The sequence below is a fragment of the Berghia stephanieae genome, chromosome 3, assembly GCF_034508935.2.
Source record: "Berghia stephanieae isolate SIO BIC M18660-M18661 chromosome 3, UCSD_Bste_1.3, whole genome shotgun sequence".
Taxonomy (NCBI): domain Eukaryota; kingdom Metazoa; phylum Mollusca; class Gastropoda; order Nudibranchia; family Aeolidiidae; genus Berghia; species Berghia stephanieae.
In genome coordinates, this window is record NC_088362.1 from 52,461,984 (window position 1) to 52,486,870 (window position 24,887).

General features: G+C 35.0%; 1 protein-coding gene across 1 annotated transcript; it reads right to left on the reverse strand.

The window, feature by feature from the left end:
• Window positions 1–1,320: 1,320 nt before the first annotated feature.
• LOC144967977 (uncharacterized) lies at window positions 1,321–24,475 on the reverse strand. Its single transcript, XM_078905812.1, has 4 exons — window positions 24,375–24,475; window positions 10,182–10,418; window positions 9,069–9,230; window positions 1,321–5,034 (listed from the first exon to the last, which is right to left on the reverse strand). Exons 2-4 carry the CDS (start codon window positions 10,407–10,409, stop codon window positions 3,511–3,513), a joined length of 1,914 nt encoding a protein of 637 aa, XP_078761938.1. The 5' UTR covers window positions 10,410–10,418; window positions 24,375–24,475; the 3' UTR covers window positions 1,321–3,510.
• Window positions 24,476–24,887: the final 412 nt, after the last annotated feature.

A 24,887-nucleotide genomic window follows, 5' to 3' on the forward strand; every position in this document is an offset into this window, starting at 1 on the left:
ACACTCAAATGCTAACAAATAACACAACATGAATAATAATGATGATAATATGAAATGGAAAGAATATTAAAAAAAAAAGAATATCATATCATATATCATCTTCGACCCCCCCCCCCCCCCCCCCAATACATTTGAATCTTTAGCTAGGACAAAGACTGAAATAGGAGAGGGGGTGTGGGGTGAAAAGATAACAAGAGTTGATCTTCCAATTCGTCATTGTTCATATACGAGTAAATGCAGTTTTCGTTAGATGCTGAGTTATAAAAAAAGACACCCCCCACCCAAAAAAAAAAAACAACAAACAACACAACTTTAAATGATGGAAGAAAAAATGACTCGACAAATTCTTTTTAAAAAATCAAATAATAAAAATAAACAAACAAAATATTTACAAAGTACTGAGACATTTTGTATGCATGAAATATACTCAACAACAGTAATCACTATTATAAAGTTCAAAGTATAATTTTTTCTTTCAAAATTAATGCAAGAATAACTTTTGACAGGATAGACTACATTAAAAAATGTATGAGATTTCAAATAATATGTACTCACGCACACACACACACACACACACCAACATATATATATAATATATATATATATATATATATATATATATATATATATATATATATATATATATATATTATATATATATGTGTGTGTGTGTGTGTGTGTGTGTTGCGTGAGTACATATTATTTGAAATCTCATACATTTTTTAAATATATATATATATATATATATATTATATATTATATATGTGTGTGTGTGTGTGTGTGTGTGTGTGTGTGTGTGTGCGTGAGTACATATTATTTGAAATCTCATACATTTTTTAATGTAGTCTATCCTGTCAAAAGTTATTCTTGCATTAATTTTGAAAGAAAAAATTATACTTTGAACTTTATAATAGTGATTACTGTTGTTGAGTATATTTCATGCATACAAAATGTCTCAGTACTTTGTAAATATTTTGTTTGTTTATTTTTATTATTTGATTTTTTAAAAAGAATTTGTCGAGTCATTTTTTCTTCCATCATTTAAAGTTGTGTTGTTTGTTGTTTTTTTTTTTTGGGTGGGGGGTGTCTTTTTTTATAACTCAGCATCTAACGAAAACTGCATTTACTCGTATATATGAACAATGACGAATTGGAAGATCAACTCTTGTTATCTTTTCACCCCACACCCCCTCTCCTATTTCAGTCTTTGTCCTAGCTAAAGATTCAAATGTATTTGGGGGGGGGGGGGGGGGGGGGGGGGGGGGCGGCGAAGATGATATATGATATGATATTCTTTTTTTTTTAATATTCTTTCCATTTCATATTATCATCATTATTATTCATGTTGTGTTATTTGTTAGCATTTGAGTGTATTCCGTTTGCATATATATATATACATATTCACCCACACCCACTCACACATCTAAATATAATCAACAAAGCAAATATATCAGTTTTCATAAAAAGAAAAGTACACAAGGAACGTTTTAGGGTTCCAACATTTTTGCTTCTGAAAACAAATAGTCTTTTTAAAAAAATAATGAGAAGAATTTTTGGTCCAAGCCGACCGACTTCTCAACACAAGGAAAAAGAAAAAAAATGTTTGATTACTGAACGGTATGAATGCATGAATATCGCTGTCTCGATGGACGCTTTCCGTGAACAATGTGTGTGTTACTTCGAGTGTGTCAGTATGTTCAAAGTATCCAGTTAGTGATTTGTTTACATAAGTCTCTGTCCAATGCAAGTGTTCTTAGATTTTGAAGGTCAACATGTGTGTTAAGATGCTGAGGTAATTGGATGTTTCCTTGAGTTGTTGAAATCAGTTCTTCAGTTGTTGTTCCGGTATATGGAGGGCTATTTTCTCCTCAGCTGTTTGTTTGTTTGTTTGTTTGTTGCTTTAGGTCTCTTCCAACACAATTGAGGTTATATGAGAGACCGCTGAAACAAAAAAACAAGCAATCTAACAAAAATAGTACAAATGTCAATCAAAATCATAACCTAAAGATATCATAAGCTAAATCATAAATAACCAAGAACAAACAGGCAGAGGATTTACAGGAAAAAAAATATCCCCTGTCAAAAATACAATCACAAACCAAAGAAGCAGGATAGGCTAGTAAAGAGAAGAAGAAACGACATCACTATCGGATCGTACACCCATGCGAACATCATAGGTATATGATTCAAGGGTGATGCTCCCATCCAACCACCCGCTCCTCAGCTGTCAGCTCTTCTAGAGTCATATAACATTCATAAATATCTATCATTATACATATTAATTTTGTGTAATATAGAAGGGTATGATTTAACCAGAGACAGTTTTTAAAGCATAAAATTAATTTGAGAGAACTGGGTTAAACTATTCTTTTTTACTTCGTTTGGCTCAAATCTATGGACCATAAAATACATTTTTTAAAAAGAAACACCAAAAATAATGGTAATCTTGTTATAAGACAAGAGATAAAAATTGAATGCATATAATGGCAGTTAAAACAGTACCATTTATCACTCTCTTTCACAAGAAAAAAAATTAACGCCACTTAAATGAAAGCAAACTGAAACAATAATTAATGCTGTCAAAATAAACACAACAAACGTAAGGCAACAACTATAGTGTTTAATTTTTGTTACATATTTACATAATGTAGCTCAGCTACATCGAAACATAATAAAATAAAAACAAAAGAAAACAAAAAATCACAAAAAAACACTCCCAAAACAAACAACAAACATACAAACGCACACACAAATAAAAATGCACGAAGTGTTTTACAGGGATCCTAACCCAACACCAACACACGAAGGACAAGACAAGCAGCCGATACGGCGCTACAAATATATATTTTTTTGACAAGAAACAATGTTTTTACCAGCCATGTAATCATCTCACACATAAGTATAGTGAGAAAATGTGAGTAAAGAGCTTTACCAGGGACTCAACGTACAGGTCATCCGATCTCAAAGATGCGCGTTGAAATTGCACAATCTGGATACACTACCTGTCTGATAAACGAATATTTACCCAAATTTTCACAGCCCTTATAAAGAAATTTGATTGATTTCTGTCCCTACATATATAATAAGATTTAGTTTCTCAGTTACCAGTTCCAACATGTGAAAAATATTTCAATTTTATGTCCACACTCAACGATGATTACTGATGGTTTATCAAACACTTAAGTTAATGCAGCCAGTCTTGGTGACGTCATTATGCCCAAGTTAAAAAGATCAACAGAAAATAAATGTCATGTCAGGAAGAGAAATAAAAATAAAAAGAAATACAGTTTCATTGATTGAATGTTGATATCTATTATTATGGTTGATGCAGAATAAAAACTTCATTCCTAATTGACTAATTGTTTTCACTGGCTTAGTTAAGTACATTGCCAAACTTGATCATGAAATTCACGTTGCATAATAAACACACAATCAACACACCCATCCACACACACACACACACACACACACACACACACACACACACACACATATGATCGTTTATTAATTTCATGTGTATCTGAGGCAACTTAACAATAACAGGAAACCCGTTGATAACAAGGCAAGCAAAGGGTTTGGCATGATTTGAGCATCTCCATTCCCATCTCCAACTCCTCTCTCCCTGGACCCACCAGCCATGGCCTTCATCAACCTTACCGCAGGGTCATAGGTTACAGCTGCGTCTTGATCCGCAAAGATACTCTTGACTCTTTCGGAATTACATTGATCAGGAGAAGAGATGAAAAGACGATCATAATTGTAGATCCAACAGAAGTATCTATCTGAGAATTCAGAATAAGTCAACAAGCCATTGACACCATCCTCAAATGTCAATTTTCCATAGCAGATGTGGTCAGTTTCGATCTCAAATCCCAAATTAGAGTGATCTGAACAAGTTTCATTGTCATAGTGAATGTTGAGGACGCTGCATTCACCGTCGCACTCCTCAACTACTAGCAAGCAAGCATCTGATTCTATAGGGAACTGAAGAGCCATCCCAAATCCACAAGAACTTTTCTTCAGTTTATTTTCATCAATCATGGTTATCATTTTTTCATCTGACGCTGGAATGACGAAGCCAATTTTATCATCTGTTTCTTTGCAAGTAAAAGGTTCTCCAGTGTCTTCATGTCGCCAGGCAGGCTGAAGCTTAAAATTCAAAACACCAGGAACTGGGCTTTCAACATGTGCACACGCATAATAAGGCATGCATGTTTTCCTCTCATCTGCTTGGACAACCGGGTAGACTTTCCCAAGAAGATCTCGATCAGCTTCGCCACGGCATGAAAACCTACCATATCTGCTAACTCGAATGCTTTGGTCTGTGACGTTAACAGCCATATCCTGTCTGCCATCAATGGTTTTCCAGGTGCCTTGAGCGTCAACCATGAATCTACAGGGACTCATTGAAGGCTTGGCATTGCATCTCTGGCAGTTAGCAGGACATTGATCTGTCTCGAAACATTTAGCTTCATTTTCTTTACACTCGTCCAAGTGTTTGGAATCAGAGCAGCTGGGATCGTAAGAAGAGACATAGCTGGCTAAATGCCCAAATAGACTGGTTTTCTTTGGGAATGGCTCATCGTGAAAGGCATTCTCCACACACCTTCCGTCCAGAGTCATAAAAACGGACAAGAGATCAGAAGACTCATTCATTCGTGTGTAATGAATGCACCACAGATCATACGGCATATCCCTCATTCGAAGCAGTACAGAGTTCACATTTTCCGTCTCACTCCAATTTCCCACACAGCTTAAATAGGCTAAGTGGCGACCTCTCAATTTCTGGAATCTCCTCAGTATTGGAGGCTCACAGTCACGACCGAAGTCAGCAATCACATTGTGACCGTCACACTGAAACCGCATATTTGGATTATAAGTAAGAACGCTGTCCAAGCAGTGGCCTTTAATTATCTCCCCTTCATGAAAGAGCATTTGGTATCCTCCCTTAATTGGACATGGCTCAGGTTTCAGCATATCCATAGCCATGAGTAAAGCTTCGTCCGTAACATATTTATCTTTCATACAATTTACCTATGAATAAAGAAAGAAAAAAAAAAACGATAAGAAGCGAGATTATATTATAATCTTGACGTTAAGTTTATGATAAAAGACATTTTGCAAACTTGATGACATGTGACTCAATACACCAAAACAGTATTGGATCGGGGTGATTTATATCGTGAAATACGAATTTATAGCCAAAACTATGAGAAATGGATCAAGTTTATCGTTGTATTGGAAAGACAGGAAATTCATTTCAAAGTTAAATTCGTTTTCAACATCTAGTCGGGTAGTCGAACTCGGTGCCTTTCGGGTACGAAGCAAATGCCATACAGCTGAGCTCAGCTGTCCCATATTTCCCTCATTATACAGCTATATTAACATTCAATTTCCAAAATGTGACCCATCATTTTATTGGAGTATTATATCGGAATGAAACGGATAAAAGTACGGCTATGTGATCTTGTGGTATGACGCTTTCGGATCAGAAGGTCCTGGGTTCGAGCATCGCTCGGCACATAGTTGAGTCCTTGGAAAAGGCTCTTTACTCACATTCTCTCACCGTACTCAGGTGTAAAATGAATACCTAGCCGTTAACAGCGTTGTCTCTGTCGGAAGAAAATATGTATTATCGCCTAACAGGCGTCATAACCCGTTCTGTATGTAACGTGTTGCTGTTGGCCAGGGACCCTTTGTAAAGCGCTTTGAGCACGTGTAGTGGATATTGCGCTATATAAAAGCTCAATTTTTAAAAATCGGATACAAGTGAAAATAGAATTTAAACTGATCCGAAATATGAAAGAAAATAATGGGATATTTACACTATATAAACGTATATTCATTCTCCTTCATAAGACATACAAACTGAGGGAGTGGCTTTGAAAACATGTCAAGACACACCCTGATAGGAAATGAGTTAACACTCTCAAGCAATTTATAGGACACCTTAGAATCAACTGAGAACTTTTGAAGTTTCAAAATCACTTATCATTACTGGAGCGTTTATATATCCACTAAATGTGCTCAAAGCGCTCTACAAAGCAACGCATGACATATAGAACAAGGCATGAAACCTGTTAGCCGATACTGCAGTTTTTTGCCGACAGAGACAACGCTTTTAACGGCCAGGTACTCATTTTAAACCTCAGTACGGTGAGAGAATGTGAGTAAAGAGCCTTTTCCAAGGACTCAACTATGCGCCAAGTGAGGCTCGAACCCATGATCTTCCGATCCAAAAGAGAGTGTCTTACCACAAGATCACAGAGCCGCAAAATTACTTAAAAGTATGAATTATGCTATGAGGTAAACAATATATTTAATTCCCCCTTTAAGTCACTATAGAGGTTTAGCATAGCAGATCATACGTATCACGCATTTAACATGTGATCAGTCTCATCATACGTAAAAATAGTGCCGCTATTCGATTTTTGATTGGATGTGATAATGCAGACATTTCCGTGACCCAGATAAAATCGCATAGCGCCAGTATTTTTTCATTATATAGTGAGAATGATCATGCTTATATATACGTGGTACGTGATGCGCGATACTTCTTACTACTAAACTTTTGTATTAAAAGACCCCCCAAAAATATTATTAAAGACTTGGTAGAATTTGAGAGATATGGGCAAAATAAGTAAACAATAACAAAGATCTATTATTATTTTGATGTAAGCAGCGAGACTCTAGCCCTGGATATTACCTCAAAACTTAAAACTGAGAAAAAAATTGGGTAAATATTGTAGAGAGGTTATAACCCAATTAGCAGCCGGAAGTTATTGAACTTTAAAATAAAACAAGAAAAAAAAATGGAAAAAAAAAGACAAGAAAAAAAAAATGGAAAAAAAAATCAAAGACAAAAAAAAATAAAAATAAAATAAAAATAAAAACGAATAAAAACCCTACAACAAAAACGTAACCCCCCCCCCCCCCCCCCCCCCCCCCAGAAAACAAAACAAAAGAAAAAAAAATCAAAAATATAAAAATTAAAATTCCAGCGGATAAATATCACTTCATATTTTAATGAGGAGAAATTTAACGATATTTTAAATGCAAATTACGTTTGTTTTCAAACCCGTCAAGAACGGAATGTGTATACCAAATATTCTAGAGCATTTCTTTTAATAAATATATATATCTATTTCGCTACCCAAATGACAATTTATAATTCTTATACAACAAAACTTTGCAGTAAAGTTGAGCGTTGGAGATTTTAATAAATGCAGATGTCGTTTTGTTGATTATAAAAATCAAAGACTCTAGAAGTTGAAAAACTCCGATTGAATTGTCAACATAACACGGAATTAACACTGTCGAACTGAAAAGAATAATTTTTTGACAAAATAATGAATTTATTAATAATATTAAGATAATGATGACGATGATGATGAAAAAGAAGATGATGAATAAGAAAATGAAGAAGATGATGATGATAACAATATTACTTCTTTTATAACTATCACGGCTACTAGACTACTACTACTACTACTACTACTACTACTACTACTACTACTACTAATGCTGCTACTGCTACTATTACCATAATAATAATAATAATAATAATAATAATAATAATAATAATAATAATAATAATAATAATAATAATAATAATAATAATAATAATAATAATATATAATAATAATAATAATAATAATAATAATAATAATAATAATAATAATAATAATAATAACAATAATAATAACGACGACGAAGACGGCGATGATGATGGTTATGAGTAAATCACCAAATAGAATAAAAAGAAGCAATTCGAAAATATTACAATTCAGGGCAAATCACAGCCTACATATCTGATTTGGCAAAACCCTTCGGTTGTCTGACGAGCCAGTTTTGAGATACCCACAAATAAAGGTGAAAACTCGTTGTCAGTATGATTTTCGTTTCTTTCACTTCACCGTTTTTATTACAAATCCAACTACATTCTAACGAAAGGATTTTACAATTTGAAATGTTATAGATAATTTAATTTAATCCCCCCCCCCCCCCCACCCTCAGCTCTATCGATGCGTAAATAAATTCAAAATCGACATAAAATCTGCCTCTGAGTGATAGAAAAATTCAAATCAGTGCAGAGAACTGAAATGAAAATTTTACCGAACCCCATCATATTGCATCATTCTTTTTGTCATTGTTCGCTCTTTACAATACTAGTTTAGAGTGCATAAATACAAGCTACCTTTGAGTCAGTAAAAAGACTGGGCCTATGTATAAACAAAACGAGTAAAGTGATAAATACCATTCCAACATTCCATATACTTTCCTGTGTGAAATATTGTGTCATCAATAAGATCATGCGACTATCGCATTATTCTTTAAATGTTATATCATAATTTACAATATAAGATATCTAAAAGTCAATATCAATATCTGAAAACGAACATAGAATTATCACGAACAACATCGTAACTAAGAGTACTGAGAGAGTAATCGGACAGTGAGAATGAAGTCGCACACAAATCTCCTCCTGCTAAAATATCACGTCGCAGAATCAAGAAGGGCAAAACAAAAAAAAAAAAAAAATGGCGAAATAAAGTATCTAAAAATATTTGGTTTGTGTTTCAAAAGGGATTTATTCTTTTAATCTTTTGAATATGAATGTGGTGTGTGAGTATTGTTAAGATGATAATGTAATTGTATTTTAAACAATTTGTAATAAATAGCTACGTCTTGTCTTTAAAAGTGATTTTCTCCGTTATTTAAAATATTTTGACTCCCTTCTATTCAAAAGTGAATAAAACCGGCCCTACAATTACAAAACCCAAACTGCATTTTGTACAGCAATGGTTTCTCTATTAACATATGAAATAATAAGGGGTTCGTCTCTTTCCGACATCCGACGGGTTTTGCCAGATCGCTACACATACTATATTAATATTACAAGTACAAAAGCTAATATCAAAGCTTCTGAAGTATGCAAGATAGATTCAAGCAATAGATAATAAAAAAATATTAGTTAATCTAAAAAAAACAAAAAACAAAACAAAAACAAAAAAAAAACAACCCAAAAACCCCCAACAAAACCCTAAAAAACCTTGATAAAATCGTACCTTATCCCTCGTGGATCTCAACTTTGTCTTGGCCTGTCTAATGACGTACTTTGTAAGAGATTTGAACTGAAGACACTGATAATAAATCTTGTTCTTCCTCTCGTCCTTGACCTCTACCAACATACGATTCCCATCGAACTCTTCAAGACAGGTAAATGTTTTCTGTTTGAGTTCAAAAGGAATAAATAATGTCTTGTATATATCTCTTCATCAAATGGGGAAAAATATTCGCCTAAATATAAGGTTGAAGTTGTTGTTATCCAGTTTTCCGTCTATGGGTAAAAGCATCAAACATGTATTACCCCACTCGACTCAGGGAATGAATGAATACTTGACTCTTGGAAGAGGCAAATATCGTAAGAGTGACAGCACAAAAAAAGAACGTTTTACAGCCAGTGTGTACTGTTTGAAAAAGAACTTTGGTATGGCGCAATCAATGAACATGGTGAATCCATGGAAATGCGTTATACAATATTCACATTTATAGATATTTATCTATCCATCTGACAATTGATTGCGCTCATCTTAACTGGACTTATGTATGGATACTTCTGACAAACAGATCATTCAATAATCGGATAAATACCGAAGATTTACTTTGTTTTTGCCATACATTTACAACATGACCTCATAAAGGACGTTTGTAACATTTCAAAATTTAAAAACAAAACAAAAAATACAAAAACAAAACAAAGCTAACGATAAAAAAAAAAAAAAACACCAACCAAAAAAAAAAAAAAAAATTACATTAAAAATAACCCACACAAACTCCCCTCCCCCCTCCCCCCGCCTTCCCAAACAAAATACAAAAACAAATAAACTAGAAAATATTCCCTCAAAAAAGGACAATTTACGAACCGCTTCTCCTTCCCTCCCACTAAAATATCCAACAAGAAACAAGACCAAAAAAAAATAAAAACAAAAAAATAAAAAAAAAAAAAAAAAAAAAAAAAAAAAAAAAAAAAAAAAACACAAGACAAATAAACATAAATCCCCCCAAAACAAATAAAACAAAACAAAAAAATTAATAAAAACAAACACAAAAACAAGATACAAGCATACAAACAAGTAAACAAACAAAGTAGTCGTAAATCAAATATAAACTTTCTTCACCTTCACGTATTTTGGCAGGTTCTGCTCCGTCTCCGTTGTCATCAGCTTGGGATCGCCCATCGCCGCTGGATCGTAATAGATCCGGTTCTCCAGAGACATTGGTTGAATGTATTGGGTGTAACTTTCGAAAATGTCCGTATTTTCGAAGCAGCCATCAGTTTTCACCGTGGTCGTTAGTATCAGTGTCTCAATGAACACAAGGAAGATTGTACGTAGGAGGGACGACATTCTTGTCTTCTGCAGGGAATATAAAAAAAAAATAAGTAAAAAAAATAAACAAATAAAATGAAACAAGATGTGATGCCAATGATAGAAGTGGTGTTGAGTGTTGACTGTTTATTTTACTCAGATTAAAAATCAAGTAGAGATGAGCTCAGTCATATCTGTAATAGATCATGATAGCAAATATCTAAAAATCATTATATTTAACGAAAATAAGGAACATTCTCCTTTTAAAATCAACCTCTTTACACATTACCCCACTCTACTGCTGATGGAAAGGTATGCCGAAAGGAAGGAAGTGGGGGGAGGGTGTAGTAGGATGGGCAGGAGGACAATCTGGTAGGAAGATGGATTCGATGACCGTTATGTCATTAGGTTAGAAAATGGGCGACATTTATAAAAAAAAAGATATGACAGTAGAACCGATAAATTCGCAAGAAGTAAACAAAAGCTGTCAAAAAAGTTCAGGCTAAAACACCTTCAGAGCCATTAGCCTACGGAGCCAGAGTTTATCCCGGTTTCTATAGCGTGAAACGGACAATAGCAATTGCTTGCTATCCGTTATACAAAGCTCATAGTACAGTGTAAAAAATAATCATCGTCATGTCGTATTTTATGTTGATTCATGAAGTGTGAATTATTTGAGTTGGATCTGTTGTCCACAAGGACAAGTGTTTTTTTCTTCTTTTTTTTTTCCTCAAGATTTTAGTTAATTATTAATTTATAATTCAGCCTGGTAAACAATTTATTAATTAAATCTTTATATTTTACATTATTATTGCTATTAATGTTATTATTATGATTATTTAAATCATTATTATTATTATTATTATTATTATTATTATTATTATTATTATTATTATTATTATTATTATTATTATTATTATGATGATGATGATGATGATGATGATGGTGATGATGATGATGATGATGATGATGATGATGATAATGATGATGATGGTGATTATTATTATTATTATCATCATCATCATCATCATCATCATCATCATCATCATCATCATCATCATCATCATCATCATCATCATCATCATCATTATTATTATTATTATTATTATTATTATTATTATTATTATTATTATTATTTGCTTTGCTTCATTATTGGTTTGACTTACTTGATTTGTTCATTGGAAGCATTATAGTCTTGTATGAGTTATATTGACAATTTGTTTAACAACAAAACGTGCACAACACACACCACATGAGTTTATGTACGAACCAATAGATAGATAAGACGCGCGTGTTTCAGAAAGGATTCAAAGAATGTGGATAACTAATCACTCCACTGCAAATAAGTGATTTATGCCGGATGATTGAACCGAATACGTGCTTAGGCGGTTGTGCGCACGTGCCAGTGTGCGTGTGTGTGTTAGTATTTGAGTGGGTTTTTTTCTTTTCTTTTTTTTTTTTTTTTTGGTGAAAATGTGTGACAGATACGTTGAAAGGAGAGAGAGAGAGAGAGAGAGAGAGAGAGAGAGAGAGAGAGAGAGAGAGAGAGAGAGAGAGAGAGAGGTCTAATTTTTTTCAGACAGGGACAACGCTGTTAACGACCAGGTACTCAATTTACACCTGAGTACGGTGAGAGAATGTGAGTAAAGAGCTTTTTTCAACTATGCGCCAAGCGAGGCTCGAACCCAAGACCTTCCGATCCGAAAGCTAGTGTCATACCACTAGACAACATAGCCACATATAAAAAAATAAATCATTTCTGACCTCTGCGTCTGTCCCACATAATACCAATATATATATATATATATATATTTTATATATATATATATATATATATATATATATATATATATATATATATATATATATATATATATATATATATATATATATATATATATATATATATATATATATGACTTACTTGACTTGACTTAGATGCCTTTCGCGTCTCGACCGAAAGATCGGGTCGCCTTGGCTGTTTCCAGTATTTCCTGTGTGAGGTGTCTCCAATATTGCCGGTCCTCTGCTAGGGTTCTCAGATTTTCAAGGTCCCCTGCCGTTATGAGACTAATGCTTTGTCCAAGTGTTGTGAGGTTTTTGTTTAGGATCACAGGGAGTGTTGTGATCGGTCTTCCTCTGAAAAGGTTCCCGTGTTTTTGGAAGTATCCCGACATGGCTTGGTTTGCTGGTATGTTTTTGTCCCTGCGTAGTATGTGACCGAAAAGTTGCCATCGTTGTTGTAAAATGTCAAGGGAGATTGGTCTTTCTTTTGTGATCTTATAGAGATCTCATTTGAGATCTTTTTGGGGTATTTGATGTCCAGTACCCTTCTTAGCTGTGTGCGATGGAAGGCATCCAGATGTTCTTCTTCGGATTTTGTCAACGCCCAAGTGCCGCAGTTATACAGAAGTACCGGTTTTACAAGAGCATGGTACAGTTTCAGTTTGGTTTTTCTCTTTATTTTGTCACCTCTAATCCATACATTGGTGAGTTTACTGAGTGCGGCGTTTGATAGCTGTTTTCTTCTTTGTACATCCTCGGTGTCTCCAATTAGTGAGCCGACTTTCTTTGTTCTTTTCCATTCCTCTTTGTTCCTCGATATTGTTGTAAATTCGGTTTTATTGGCATTGACTTGGAGGTTATATTTCATGAGGGTATTTTGTATGATGTCTATATTTGCTGGTGTTGATCCAATAAAATCGACATCATCTGCATAGGCGATTTCTCTAGGGATTGCATTCTCAATATGAGTCGTTGGTTTTGGAATGACTTTTCGAACTTCTTTCAGAGCGTGTTCTAAGTATATTGTGAACAGAATCGGGCTCAGACTATCTCCTTGGGGGGTCCCGATGTTACTTTCGAACTGCGTCTGTTTTGTGGCCCCGTATATCCTTGGTTGTATCTTTGTGTTGCTGAGGAGAAATCGGATTATTCGGAGCTCGTCTTCGTCTACTATTTCTGTTAATATCTCCAAAAGTTTTCCTCTGTCGATCGTATCAAAGGCTGCGGACATATCGATTCCGGTTATTGTTATGGATATGTTTTCTTTGAGTGCCTTTGCTGCCAACCATTTATGTGTCCATACAACGTCCGATGTGCTTCGGTCTTGGCGAAACCCGCTTTGGCTATGTGATAGGTATTTTTCTATTTTCGGTCTAATTCTGTTGAGGACAATAGTTGACAGTGTTTTTCTTATGGTATTCAGTAATGTTATTGGGCGCAGGTTGTTTACGGGTCCTTTCGTTTTTCCTGGTTTTTGTATTGTAATTAGGACACCGCTGTTTATGTCCCAGTCTTTGTGTGTTGAGAATGTTTTGTTCATTATGTTTGCAATGCTCAGATCCAGGGAGAGTGTACCGCATTTCAGCAATTCAGCGGGAATTTCATCTCTGAAGAGCTCTGATTAAGTTCGGAAACGAACAACGGGTGCACAGACAGATTGCATCGATCAACATTATTTGAAAACATACTTACATCCTCTACTGCCGTACTCTTTAAAAAACAAAACAAAAACAAAAATATAAAAAAAATCCAATAAACAACAAACACCTGGGCTATGTGGTCTAGTGGTATGACATTCACTTTCGGATCGGAAGGTCTTGGGTTCGAGCCTCGCTCGGAGCATAGTTGAGTCCTTGGAAAAGGCTCTTTACTCACATTCTCTCACCGTACTCAGGTGTAAAATGAGTACCTGGCTGTAAACAACGTTGTCTCTGTCGGGGAAAAAATGCACCTAACAGGTGTCATGTCTCGTGTTACATGTTAAGTGTTGCTGTTGGTCAGGGACCCTTTGTAAAACGCTTTGAGCACGTTTAGTGGATATTGCTCTATATAAAAGCTCAAGCTCCAAGTTTTAAACAAGCACGTATTTAAAATTTGGGCCAGAAACCTCGGCCATCAAAGATCGATCGATTAAAATTACCCTCATCTTGCTCAAAAAATCCCCCTGAAACCTGAGACTTCACTTCTTTTTAGCAAGATGAGCATCATTTTAATCGATCAATATTTGAAGGACGGGTTTTCTGGCCCAAATTTTACATAGGTGTTTTATTTTCCTTCAGATTACGACAGTGTAGAACCCCCCCCCCCCCCTTCCCTCCCCAATGGGTCGGAGAGAGGAGGTTTTGGGTTGGAATACATAATAATAATAATAATAATAATAATAATAATATAATAATAATAATAATAATAATAATAATAATAATAATAATAATAATAATAATAATAATAATAATAATAATAATAATAATAAAATAATAATAATAATAATAATAAACATTTATACCATGCATCTACCCCTAAATGAACAGAGGGCTCTCAGAGAGCTCATTATTTAGAATCCTTAATGAGTATATTTCCGGTAAAAAATGTACTAAATCATCACAGTCAAATTCCTTTTTGCGTTGCATATTTTTTTCGTGAGTCACTAAAATTTCACTTACGAAATGTTAATATGCTCCTCCCAGGTAGGGTGAAAAATAAAACCCCAAACAAAACAAACAAATAAACAAACAAACAAACAAAAAAAAAGAAAAAAAAAAAAAAAAAAAGAAGCAAAGCAAGTGGAAGAGAACGCGTGGAGGGGACGTGCATCTATCTAGTCTTATAAAAGTTTTTACCATAATGTTGTATTGTTCATCTGACCTGGTATGATTTCGTAATTAGCAAAGAAGAGGCAAGTGGAAAAGGTTCGTTAACCTCAGATTACGATTACTATTACATGACGATTGCTCCAGAGATCATTGAACGCAGTGCATATTTTTGGGTGAAAATGCATCAAAATTGTAACGGACTTAAAGATTCCGTTTTGAGTGGGACAAATAAAATTCTTATGTTGGACGGGAGTGCATAAACCAGGGTGCGTGGAAATGAGAGAAGAAAAAAAGGTACACGAGGTGGGGAGGGAGGAGGAGGTGTATCTGTCATAAATTTTCAGAAATTAAATAACTCGACGCGAACTGATATGATTCCATCATCGACAAAGATTCTTCTTCTTCTTCTTCTTCTTCTTCTTCTTCTTCTTCTTCTTCTTCTTCTTCTTCTTCTTCTTCTTCTTCTTCTTCTTGTTGTTGTTGTTGTTGTTGTTATTATTATTATTGTTACTATTATTATTATCATTATTATTACTAATATAATTCTTATGATCGTCATCATCATAATTAACACTATTATCATCATCATCACAATCAACAATATCATCATCATCGTCATCATTATAATCATCATCATCAAAACAGACTTCCTTCAATATATTCATATATATATATATATATATATATATATATATATATATATATATATATATATATATATATATATATATATATATATATATATAAAGAAAAAAAATTACATGGCTGGACAGACAGATTACCAGGGCGATTGCCCAATTATCCGCAAATCTGACCCCTATTATGTTGTTGGGTGTTCCTTCCACGATAAAAACAATATAATGCTTATGGCCACCCATTTGCTCTCTTTTCTTGCAGGTAAATGGTGAGTTTACTGACCTCTTGTGTGTAAGGATATTTTATACGGTGAATCCTAAGTAAAACACAGCTGCTACCTTATGACTCAATTCTCATAACACGGTGTTCCAAATAAGTTACTCGGGATGAAAAGAAATTATCTTTTGTTACAAAATACAACTGTTTTATTTTTAACTTATCAAATACAAATTAAATTAAATTTAAAAAATAACATAACTTTTAAATTCAAATACACGGGGTATTAAAAGGTCAGTTGGTCTAAATCACCCGCAACATGATATGATATGATAAAAAAAACGTACATTTCTTTCTCTTGAAGATCAACTTTCTTCATCTAGATCATTCCCACATAATACCGTTTTGAAGGAGTAACAAATAGTAGATAGAAACGTGTCAAATTAGGTCAGTGTTTACTCGTGCGGCAGTTTCGCTCAGTGTGTTGTCCGCACGCAACACAGGAAACACTCGAAATTGGATTCAATAGTCTGATGTTACGTCGCCCAGCAACGGCGGCCATCGTGGTTCTAAACAAAGAAAATCGGTACTTTTTATTCTTCATGCTGACTAGAACTTCTCGTATGTCTTGTGATCAGAATGTGTAAAAGTCAAAACATGATCAGATTTATATTGTATTTTCCCCCCTCTGGATACGCTTTTATACTCGTCGGAGAAATATTTCATACAGGCGTCCGCCATTGTTCCGATAGTTTAGAGCCAGTTACTAAGTTACCATTCGTCATTACGAGGGAAGTGACGTTACGACTGTTGAAGCGTATTGGTGACGGTGCGGCTATGTGGGTATTTCACTCGCCTGTGGGCCGAAAGGTCCAGGGTTCGCGTACCGTATAGTTGAGCCATTGGAAAAGGCATTCTTTCATTGTAATCATGCGTAAAATGAGGAGGTTTACCTGGAGGTAAACAGCGCTGTCTATGTCAGTAAAAAAAATGTACCTGCGTTATGTCTCGTCCTACAAGTTAAAAATTGCTATTGACCTGGCAACCCTTGAAAAGCGCTGTGATTGTGAGCATATTTGGTGGATTGCGCTATGTAGCTATATAAATGCTTATGTTATTTTTAATCTAACATATTTTTTAATAACTAGGCCGTTACTTACGATAAAATCTCTCTCTCTCTCTCTCTCTCTCTCTCTCTCTCTCTCTCTCTCTCTTTTTCTATATATATATATATATATATATATATATATATATATATATATATATATATATATATATATATAGAATATTATATATATATATATATATATATATATATATATATATATATATATATATATATATATATATATATTATATATATAGACTTTTACAAAAAAACAAACTAGACAGTTTGTTTCGACAATGACATATACATATTTGATACTAGTACCAATATGTTTTCTCTTATATGAGATTAAAGCAAGTAAAAACTGTCTAGTTTCTTTTGTAAATGACAATAATATAATGAAACAAACACATCAAATACACACACATAAACACACACACAAACACACACAGACACACACAAATAAATAGAGGAGATAGATACTCAAAGCAAGAAAAATCCCGATCACTCCACCAGAATACGAAGTGCAACTTTCAAATCTACAGGAAAGTGACTTACTACTTAAACTTAAACGTATACATCCTGAAATCTCTCTCTCTCTCTCTCTCTCTCTCTCTCTCTCTCTCTCTCTCTCTCTCTCTCTCTCTCTCTCTCTCTCTCTCTCTCTCTCTCTCTCTTAGTCCTCACCCGAACCATTGCGATAGTTATCATTTCAACCACCTCATCAAACCGTGCGGCACCGTGATCTGTACACTTGATAAATATACAAATGAATGAAACTTATGAGATGAAGAGATGGTAGGAACGAAACAACAGTGAAAAATATTTGGCAAATAACTACGGGGTACGATATATTATGCTAAAAATTTGGCAATTTCATTTGCCAACATTGTTTTTTTCTTCTTCTTTTTTTTTTTTTTTTAAAGCGAATGATCCTAAATCGTTATTAAATTATGTGGCAGTATTATTTGCCTTGTGGTTCGTGTAAACGCGACAGAGGTATTCACATTGGAGCCGTTTGAATATTTATTAATAATATGTAATAAACAGGTGTTGGTAGAATGAATTGTTAATGAATTGACTCGACTTCAACGTAACATCGTCATCATCATCATCCCCACCACCATCAATACTTTTCCCTTGGTGAAAGCTGGGGGGGAGAGAGAGAGAGAGAGAGAGAGAGAGAGAGAGAGAGAGAGAGAGAGAGAGAGAGAGGGAGAGAGAGAGGGGGAGAGAGAGAAAGAGAGAGAGAGAGAGAGGGAGAGAGAGAGAGAGAGGGAGGGAGAGAGAAATAGAAACAGAAAGAGATGGTGGGGGGGGGGGGGGGGTCAGGTAAGGAGGATGTGGCGGGGTTGGTGGAGATAGATACGTAGTTAAGTAGATAAATAGATAGACAGACAGACAGATAGATAGATAGATAGATATATAGATAGATAGATAGATAGATAGATAGATAGATAGATAGATAGATAGATAGATAGATAGATAGATAGATAGATAGATAGATAGATAGATAGATAGATAGATAGATAGAAGGATCAATGGAGTAATAGATATATTGTCCGTTGAATTTACCCTGTGGTGTCTGAAAAACATTTACGTTATGTGTATATTAAGTGTATACATGGGCATTCACGCAGATGCTGACATCACCTGTCATTATATTCTGATTCACCTATTTTCTATAATATAAATCTTGCTATCAATTATTGACCAGAAGGTCAGCATATACATATTATATTGTATGTGGATTGAGTTATTTAAATGGCATAAAAAGACAATAAAAGAAAATAGAGAAAGAAGAAAAGTAGTGGCGAAGAAACCAAAGTCATTTTATAAGGATTTGTTTGTATCGACTGGTCTTAAAAAAAAACAAACAAAACAAACGAACAGAAAAGTACAAAAACAATACAACCCCGAAATAAATGCAAACCGACCCCCCCCCCCCCCCCCCCCCCCCCACACCCACACACCCACAAACACATACACACAAAGACACACTATAAGCAAAATCTAAGGAAGCAAACAAAACATCAACAAATCCCATCGGTGTAATTGCAATAAGTATGTAGACTTTTTTTTGTGGCCGTGTAAATGCCAGCTTCCCACGGACTCACTACTGTAAACACACAGGACATCGTTAGGGAGAATGTGGTGGGTCTTGTCTGTTGTTTAGGCTGTCCAGGTAAGATGTAATGACGAAGAAGGACCTTGACATTTTTTGGGGATAATATCGTTTATTGACGTTGGGATTCCGAAACCGCGTACAGTGGTATGATCTTGGCTTTATTATTATTCTTTTATTCATTCCTTAGCAATGAATGGAAGGCGGTATTTATTATCTCTTGATGAGAATGAGAGAAATATATAGATAATTAGAAAAAGAAAAGAATGTTTGGTACGGTAGAAACAGTTGAAAGTTGTGTGTAAGTGTATGTGTGTGTGTGTGTGAGAGAGAGAGAGAGAGTGAGAGAGAGAGAGAAAGAGAGAGAGAGAGGGGGGGGGGGAGAGAGAGAGAGGGAGAGAGAGAGAGAAGATAGATCGATAGGTAGGTAGATAGATAGACAGAAAGATAGATAGATAGATAGATAGATATATATATATATAGATAGATAGATAGATAGATAGATAGATAGATAGATCGATATATAGATACAGTACATACATATATAGAGAAGGGGAGGGAGAGAGAGAAAGGGGGATGGGGGAGAAATGTGGGAGCCATTAATATTAAAAAAAGAGAGGATGGAGAAGGGAGGGGAAAAGGTATATCTGTCCCACTGAGTTTGGAATGAATAAAACACAATAATGAACCTTATAATATAACGCACAAGAGGAGTGAATAGGAGTGAATAAAATTATTCACAAGAAGACGCAAGATTTTGATTCAGTTGCTCTGTTGTGGAAAAAGAAATCAAACAAACAAACAAAAAAAATTAAATTAAACAGATAAAACAAACTACATTAAACAACTATAGATTCCTATGATTAAAAGATAATTATCTAAGATGCAAAGTTTCTTACTGTTTATCGCAAGATTCTGATTCAGTCGCTTGTCGTGGAAAAAAAATAAAACAGAAAAGATAAACAGCTACAACAAATTATATCAAACAACTGCAGATTCCTATATGACTAATAGATAATCATCTAAGGTGCAAAGTTTTTTTACTGTTTATCGATAAACCGATCCTCTACGACACAAATATCAGTGCCATAATGGGGGGGGGGGGGGGCAAGATTAAAGTGAATGTAAGCTTTAAATAATGGTCGTTGTAGTTATTTCGAGTAACCTTTTTTCTCAAGAGGATGGACACAATGTGGTTTGACATAAAATAGGAACAGTAGAGTTTCTTAAGGGGTTCCGTCAGCTTAGTTGAGTTGGTAGTTGGTATAGAGCACTCCCTTCACACGCGAAACTGGGATCGATTCCGGGTGAAGTTGTGATTTCCTTCCTGACCCCCCACCCCCTGTCTACCTGCAGTGATTGGATAACTGGGTCTGTTAGGTCTGTCGGAAAGGACTTTCCGCTAACCTAGCATCCAATCGAAAGGGTAGCAAGCAATTGCTATTGTTTGTTTCACGCAATAGCCGATAAACACCGGCTCCATGGGCCTTGTTGAAGGAATACTAAAGAGAGACTTCAACCATGGAGCGTCTATTTGCTACAAAGAGACCAGATGCTTTATCAATCTTCATGTTCTCTTGAGTTCACCTAGGACAGCAAAACCAAAGGCAGAACAAGTCATCAAACGCAATCTCTCTACATGCATGAGTGGAATTAATTTTTAGATTAAAATATATTTTTTTAATGGGCTTAATGAAGCTTTTATATAGAGCAATATCCAATAAACGTGCTCAAAGCGCTTTACAAGGGGTCTCTGGCCAACAGCAACACTTAACATTTAGGACGGGACATGACGCTTGTTAGGCGATTTTACATTATAATATTTTTCGGACAGAGACAACGCTGCTAACAGTCAGGTACTCATTTTACACCTGAGTACGGCGAGAGAATGTGAGTAAAGGCCTTTTCCAAGAACTCAACTATGCGCTGAGCGAGGCTCGAACCCAGGATCTTCCGATCCAAAAGCGAGTGTCATACCACAAGACCACATAGCCGTACAACAAGATGCTTTATCAAACTTCATTTTCTCTGAGTTCAAGTAGGACAGCAAAACTAAAGGCAGACAGAACAAGGCATCGAACGCAATCTCTTTACGTGCAAGGGCGGAATTCATGTATATATATATATATATAATATATATATATATATATATATATATATATATATATATATATATACCTCTTGATAGTTCGAAGATGACGTCACACAGGTCTTTGTTATTGTTTTTTTTTTGCCATCCGCGTTTATGAGTAATGCTCACTGAACTGTATTAACCCGACTATAAACGTTCATGGATACACACAGTTTTGTGTGTTGGTCCGTTATACTTCCGGATGGCAATGTTGTGAGCTTCTTAGCCAAGCGCATACTATCTATACATCTATGTCTAAGGTTGCAAATCTGCTAGCAGTAAATAAAAATACAGATTCAGCAACAGTGAGAGAGACGGATGGTTACTTCCTATCCATAAACGTTCCACGCGTTTTTGTTTACACGAGCTGGGCGGAAGGATTCTTTAATGATTACACAGCTGATTTTTACCATCAAGTTGGTACTATGCGTTTAGGTAAATTGCTCACAACATCCGCCAAACGGATATAGATAGTATGCAGATGACGTCACTCAGGTCTTTGTTATTGTTTTTGCCATCCGCATTTTATGAGTAATGCTCACTGAACTGTATTAACCTGACTATAAACGTTCATGGATACACACAGTTTTGTGTGTTGGCCCGCTATACTTCCGGATGGCAATGTTATGAGCTTCTTAGCCAAGCGCATACTATCTATAGAGTACCGACACACAAAACTATGTGTACCATATATTGAACGTTTATAGTCTGCTTGATGTAATTTAGTGAGAACTAATCACCAAAATGGCTGTCTAAAAACAATAGGAAAAAGCGGAGTGACGTCAATTTCATTCCTTCTATACATTCCTGTAGAAAGTCCTGAAAGAGAGTGTTCTAACTGAATCCAAAAAAAAAAATGTATTTGTCGAATAATAATGTTGACAATCGATAAAGTATTTATTGTTATTATTATTATTATTATTATTATTATTATTATTATTATTATTATTATTATTATTATTATTATTATTATTATTATTATTATTATTATTATCATCATCATCGTCGTCGTCGTCAAAATCATCATCATCATCATTATTATTATTATTATTATTATTATTATTTATGAAGACACATGCATAACATGTCGTGGTGTAGATTTTTTCTCTCTCTTACTTAAAACAAGATTTCTTGTATTTACAATCTTAAATTACTTTTGCAAACAACTGGGAAAGCGTTAATTTCTTTGATCGCATAAAACCGACGTGTATTAATTTTCAGCTATGATAACCCAATTTCTTATGGGCTCATTGCTGTAATGGAAATCTCAAATTGACGCAAAATATCATCCATTACAGCAATGTTAAAATCGGCCCATAAGTGGGGTCGGATGTCAGACCTGCATATATGTTCACGTCGCATACAACCATACACGTTTCAAGATAGATTGGTGTGTATATATCTCTATCCCAAACTAGGATTGAGTGATTTTAGCTAAGTCCTGACCAGAGATTTGGCTATAAACCAGCGGCGTAGCCTGGTCATTTAGGAGCATGGGGCTGGATTTGAGATGGGTTGCCGCATATATATATATATATATATATATATATATATATATATAATATATATATATATAAATATATATATATATATATATATATATATATATATATATATATAGAGAGAGAGAGAGAGAGAGAGAGAGAGAGAGAGAGAGAGAATTTGATGCACTCAATTATTTTACCAAAATTTGTATGTTCTTTGTAACTTGTTCATCATGCCTGGCTAAATATAAGCGATAGCCACTGTCAATCTGTGCACCTATGTGAAGAGTACCAACGGTTTTCAATCTAGTGGTGATATTTAAATGTAAGTTAGACTTCTGATGGTTCAATGCTCTCTGTGTTAAATTTTTCAAACAGCTAAATCCACTTCTTGTCCAAGACAATTCTGTATTGCTGTTATCGCCAAACAAAATACAATTAAAAGAAAATAAACTCTTATTTTCTATTCTCACCGATAGCCAAGGAAAACGACTATACCAATCTTTATCAAATTAAATGACCGATTCTGTTTCCCGTCTTTAATAGTGAGTACAAAATCGTTTGGTTGATGGGGACCGAGACTTTTAATCAAAAGTTTATTTTCCCTATTCAAAGAACTGGTATTGATAGTCAACAGATAATCAACGTGATTCATCACAATTAATAGCAATTAATTAAAATTTTAAAAACAAACACTGCACACATCAGATTAACACACTCAAGTTAAAAGGGACAATGGGGAATTCAATATCACATGCCTGACACGCCTCGAAGAGGGATGGGTAACAGGTACAACACGATTGCCATCAATGGAACAATTAGGTCATTGTTGTGTGTGGCTGCGAGTAAGACAGCCACAATGACTCAGTTCAACGTCAAGATGCCTCTTGATGCCCACAGTCATAGCACACGGCAAACGTGAAATGCATCGCCTGGTTGTACCGTGGGAATATGGCTGGAAGCCTTCTCCACCTTTAAAGCCACACGCTGTACTGATTGGTCAGGGCACGAGTACAACTCGAGCTGTAGTAAATTCAAAGCGGTGTGATTGGTTCAAGTTTTGAGGCTCTGTAAGGGTTTTTTAACACCAGGTCAACAATGAATTTCATTGTTTGTGAAACAGAAAAATTAAAAGTGTGACTTTTTATTGTTAAATTCTTACATACTTTCAAGACAATGACGACCTGTGGCTTAGCCTTAATAGCCTTTAAGGCCCTACGCCACTGCTATAAACCCTTAACTCACAAAGAGAACACACGAAAACGGTTAGGTAGGCTCAAAGATAAGGGATGAATACCTCATAATAATAATTATTATAACAACAACAACAACAACAACAACAAATAATAAAAAAAGAAAATAATAAAAAATAAATAAAATAATAATAATAATAATAATAATAATAATAATAATAATAATAATAATAATAATAATAATAATAATAATAATAATTCATCTCTCACGCCTATTGCAAGGAAAGACTGGAATAATTCAGGCGGCAGCCGCAGTGCAACGCCGCAAAGTGAGCTATGGCGATGTGGCCTTTGCTCAAGGCCACACAGTTTAGCCGGGATTTAAACTTGGTACCTTTTGGGTATGAAGAAGAGACCATACCGATATGCCACATTGCTCCCAGCAAGATTGTGTAGATTTTCTTATGTCATATAAGTAAACGGTCGGGAAACCATACCTAAATAACAATGTCTTACAATAAATATTCCCGTGCAAAATACATTTATGTTAAGTAACTCCAAAAGAATAGTGGCTGAAATCGGAAACTTTGACACAATTGTGAAGAATGGCAGAAGGTCGAAATGTTCATAGTTTGGAAACATTTCTCTCAAAAGCTTTTTATTATTACTATTTGGGTTATATTTCTCGTCAAAGTAATAGTGATAACAAACTGCTCTCGGTCTTATCCAGTAATGGGCGTCCCGATAGCTCAGTTGGTAGAGCACTCGTTTCACACGCAAAGGGACCAAGATCGATCCCGGGTGCAGTCGACATTTTTTTCTGACCCCCCCTGTCGACCCAGCAGTGAATAGGTAGCTGAGTCTGTTAGATTTGGCGGAAAGTACTTTGCGATAGACTAGCGTCCTATCCAAATGATAGCAAGCAATTGCTATTGTCTGTTTCACGCTATAGAAACCGGGATAAACGTCGGCTCCATGAGCCTAATGGTTCTGAATGATTACTTTACTTATCCAGCAATACCAACAATG